This window comes from Buceros rhinoceros, unplaced genomic scaffold (assembly GCF_000710305.1).
Source record: "Buceros rhinoceros silvestris isolate BGI_N320 unplaced genomic scaffold, ASM71030v1 scaffold26777, whole genome shotgun sequence".
Taxonomy (NCBI): domain Eukaryota; kingdom Metazoa; phylum Chordata; class Aves; order Bucerotiformes; family Bucerotidae; genus Buceros; species Buceros rhinoceros.
In genome coordinates, this window is record NW_010420816.1 from 9,547 (window position 1) to 14,388 (window position 4,842).

The window sequence follows — 4,842 nt, forward strand, 5'->3', positions numbered from 1 at the left end:
CTGACGGCGCAGAGCTCCCCCTCAAACCTGGCTGGCACGACACAGTCCTTCTTCAGAGCCCCTGCAAGTGAGAGAATTCCTCTTGGAGCACGAATCATTTGACGTTACTGAAGTGAGGATCGGGATGTAATTAGCAGGGTAACTGGCAGGATACAAACAAGACTTTAAAAGATCTAAATTTTGGTCTTTTGCACATAAAGTCCTTCCTAGCAGATGCTTCCTTTGGAGATAGTGCCCTTACCTTCCTTCTGAGCGCAGCACCCCTCTGCAGGGGTCAGTGACCATTCCCAACTCCAGAGGAGCAGGCAAAGAAGGAGTAATTACACCACAGCCTGAAAGCTGGTTAGGGGTTTAAAAGAGCATCACTATATCCACTACCAAGAGACCGCTGTATTGCTTCTAAGGTCACCGGGAAAGTTCCAGAGAAGGAGCACAGCCAGACTCCAGGGAGCTCCCATCCGCCTTCTCTCCAGCCCCACGCACGCCTAACCCACTGCAGTAAGGCGGAAGGGTTGACCGCCGCAGGCAGTGACTGTTTCCTCATCACCTACCTTGGTGCCGTTCGTTCCATCGACTCCTCTCTGCTATTCCTCCACAGGCACAGCACAGTTTTCCTTGTTTTCTGATGGAATTGCCAGATAGTCTGTCCTGTAGTTGGAGGGAAGGAGGAAAGCGTAACCTGAAATGCTACAGTGCAAACACTGGTTTGGGTCCATGCACCCTTACTGGGATACCGAGTGCCTGTACATATCTCTAAGGTAACAAATGTCACCTGCAGAAGAAGCTCGCAGCATGAAACTCTCTTGGGCATAGTCAGGAGCAGACACCGCGTCTTCCCTACTGTAAAATTCTACACATACAGCCTTGCTACCGTGTACAAAGAGCACCTTATCCAAGCCAAGCATGTGGAAGATGGGAATGGGCCACTGTGAAAAGGGACCGTCTCTGCCATGTCAGCTGCAGCTGAGTCAGGTCTGTGGAAGCAGCCCTTCCAGGAGAGCACCTCTGCACAGTCCAAACTGGGCCACTCCGCGATACCGCACGCTGTGGCCGTGCTCCCCAGATAGTGCACTGAGCGCACTGTCGCTTTTGGTACTCCCAAACACCGCAAACATCAGCTAGAAACGTACAAGAGCGAGGGTCAGTGTTTGCAGCCTGATCTGGACTGAGGCGCCTGAAGAACCCTCGCAGAACAGCTCGCATCTGGAGAGATTTCACACTTACGCATTTTCCTGGGCAGCCTCCTCTGCCTTAGAGACTTTCCTGTAGCAATAGACCATTTCTATCAGTAGCCACAAGGTGAGGAAGACCAGCAGAATATACATCATGATTTCAGAGATGACCGAGGTGAAGTCTTCTCCAGCTGTTAAGACAACAAAATAATCTCTGATGATTTACATGTAGGTGCCGAAGCACAGCGCTGCACTGACGCTTTCCACAGTCCTGTCATCCCTCCTAACCCGAGATGCCCAGGTGCCACAACACTAGCAGGGGGCAAAAGCCAACAGGCCATGCCACCAGTGATCCCACTGTGTGTTTCCAGAGGCATCAAACGTGCACAGGCTTGCCTGTGTCTTGCATTCTGTGCCACCTACGCTTTGATACGGATTGCTCACTGTTAGACTACCTCATCTCCACACTCCTTTGTATGTCCTACTCGCTGGTGTTACTTGATTAAATCGTGCCACCAGTGATTTGGAAGAGATCAAAACACAGAGATGCTTGTGGGGAAAAAGGGAAGGGAAGGGACGACATGGCAGAAAAAGATGGGGGCTAAATGCTCCTGTCCCTCTCTGAAGAGAACAGGAGAATTCCCACTGATGTCTAACAAGCCAGGATTTCAGTGCAGTACAGAGCAAAACTGAGAGGGAAAGAAAGCCTCAGGAGCTCTGCAAAGGGAAGGATGGATTGGAAGGGGTGGAAGCAAGAGACTGGTATCAAAATGGAGAATGAGCTGTTCCAAGAGGGAGGGGGTGGAAGGAAGGAAGGAAGCAGATGCTGCAGGTATTCAGGCAAAGGCTGTGCTGTAGCACCCTGGAGCAGGCAGGGGAGAAGCAAGGGCTCTGAGCGGAGAAACTGCCAATCTCTGCTTCCTTCTTGTGCCTGGCCAGCTGCTGCCCCAGCCTGCCGAGCTTATTAAACCTTCCCACACTCACAACCAACCACTCTGAGCCTAAAAAGAGGCTGCAGCCGGTGAACAAAATGCTGGTCTTTCCTCCTGAACCCCACGTTGTTTCTTACTGGCAAAGACAGACACCATTATCTGGCAGCTCAGTCTCCCCTCTCCTGCAATGCAACGAGAAACTCTATCCCTGGACGACAACACCCACGGCGAGTTAAGGCACAACACGCTTTCTGCCAATCCGTCGTACCCTCCTCCACCACGGTGAGGTGGATCGATCTGGAGCTTGTAAACAGAGGTCGGTGGATCTCGAACTCAAACACCCGGGTGATGTTACAGGTGTAGGTACCCGAGTCATTCAAGGTCACGTTTACCACAGTAATGGACACGTCCTGCATGTCTTTACTCCCATTCCACTGCAACCGACCACTGAAGCGGCTTGGAAATTCATGGTTCGTTTTCCTGTACTCGTAGATCTGTGGGGACGTGCAAAGGGGTATTCTGATTAATCACTGACTCGTATCTCAGACAACACCACAGCACATGTGAGGAACAGTATCATCCTCCAGCTACACACGAGTATGTTCTGGGCTGTGGCTTCCTTAGTATCAGCAGCTATTTGTATTCTGATGTCCTTTACTTTATAAAAGACAGAAAAAAATTATTTATCTCCATCACAGAGGTAGAAAAACTAAGGCATGGGAAAACAGAGACACGTGTGGACAATGACACAGAAGAAGTAAAAACTCAGATCGTGCAGTCCTCATGCCTAGCCTGTCAGTCACTGCTCGTAAGAGCATCTCAAGAAGGAACCACAGAATAAATACAGCAAAGACAAGGAGTCATTTTTGGTAAGCTCTGGGATATTCAGCTGAAATACAAGTGTTGCAGGATAACTGTGACAGCGTGAAAACAGTACAGCAGAAGAATTGGGTGGCTTTTGCAGGCCTCATCTCTTGCAGGTTTCTGGCTGACCACCCCATCAGTAAACTGCCTGACCCAGCTCACTTCCGGTAGCGTTCGTTGGTTTACCCCTGGCACGTGTATCCCCCAGGTCACCAAAGGTGAATTCCCATCTCAATCCTTTGCACGGTGCCTTTAGTTCTCAGACAGCAGGAGAGCATTTGTCATCCTGCCTGGCCCTGCTCAGTCTCGATGAAATGCTACCACTGATCTAACGCCTCACACTCAGATGAAACAGCTAGAAAGAGACGAGTGCACTCAGCCTTTATCTCACTCTCCATTTACCGATCTTTCTGGAATTCCAGCTGCCTCTTGTCTGTACGATTCACGTACTGAAAATGCATTTTACCTTTTCCTAAGAGGGATATAACTGACAGAGATCCTCCCCCAGGCAGGCTACCACTGCTTTCTCTGAGGCTAAAACCTGTCCCACAGATCCACGGGAGCCCGATTTAACTTCAGAAGATCAGCTTTGCATTCAGAAGTATCCAAAGAAGGGAGAACTTGGCCAAGGGTACCAGGTGTCACTCCACGCTTCTGTTTCCCTCCTCTATTTCCTCACACACTAGACTTTCCATCCTGAAGTACTGGCACTGGAATTGGCATTCATGTACATATGGCCCCAAATGTCTGAACGCCACAACAACTCAACAGCAGATCCTTTTCCTGCCATGAATCCATCCTGTGCCCAAGTGTGGAAATCAGCTAAACAAGGAAAAGAAACTCCCATTGCTGCCTGCAGTCGGTGCAGATGAAAATGCCACAGAAATGGGCAGATCTGCAGCTTGGAGACTTGCGGCTCGCAAGCTTCTATCGACTTTGAACAAGAATGTGGCAGAAAACTTCTGTTCAGATCTGAGTCTCTCTCCTTCCCTTTCAGAGTCTTCCTTGGGGACCCTGCCACAGGACAAACTCACACTCCCATAAATACCTTTTGGCTTCTCCCACATGAGTTCACTGGACTGTGTTTCAAAGCAAGACCTATGAAAACGCGGGCTCAGCTACCAAACATACATACAGGTTCATCTTTTCCACCCTCTGGCCTGTAGAACCATTCCACCACTGTGTTGGCTGTGACCTCTTCCCTCTTCATGCAGGAGATGCAGAGCAGCTTCATGTCCTTTCCTTGGACGGCCTCCGTCTCTGATGGAACTTCAACACACACTGCAGAACAAAAGCCAGCTAGGGAAAAGGAGCAGCAGAGAAGCAGTGTTAAGACACAATTAGAGGACATTGGTTATCCACATCTCGGCATTTATGATCCCATCATCCCCAACGGAAAACCGTTTGATTCATTAGTAGTACCCTCTGACAACAGAGAAGTCTCAAATGTCAAATTTTACCAAGCTTCCTTCTCTCAGCTATAAATAATTCATGATAATTAACAGAAGGTGAACACTTCATGCAGATTCACCTCTCCAGTATCTGCTTTGCCACAACTTTAATTTTTCCCGTCGTAATTAATGCCACTTCAGAGGCATTGTTCATCCTCCCCCATGCCCGCTGAGCACGCTCCGGTTACCGTAGCACTGACAGTCGGGGATGAGAGAAAGTCCAGAATTCAGGCGTGGAGGAAGAGCTCGCTCTGTGTGTGAAGTTAAAGGTCTGGATGCTTTGCTCTGGCAGTGTGTTCAAAATGAACTGGGAGGGTTCACCACCCTTCCTGTTTCTGGGTGTCCTAAGCAGTACTGGGAAACGAGGGGCTTGGGCTCGAGTATACGTTTGGCAGCAGGCGGAGTTACTGATTTACATGCATT

At 49.5% G+C, this 4,842-nt stretch overlaps 1 protein-coding gene across 1 annotated transcript; it reads right to left on the reverse strand.

The window, feature by feature from the left end:
• Nucleotides 1–584: 584 nt before the first annotated feature.
• Nucleotides 585–4,573, reverse strand: LOC104496354 (sodium channel subunit beta-3-like). Its single transcript, XM_010139457.1, is given in 6 exon segments — nucleotides 585–648; nucleotides 1,225–1,363; nucleotides 2,373–2,598; nucleotides 4,104–4,267; nucleotides 4,500–4,533; nucleotides 4,535–4,573. Coding segments are annotated over 6 exon segments (666 nt in total).
• Nucleotides 4,574–4,842: the final 269 nt, after the last annotated feature.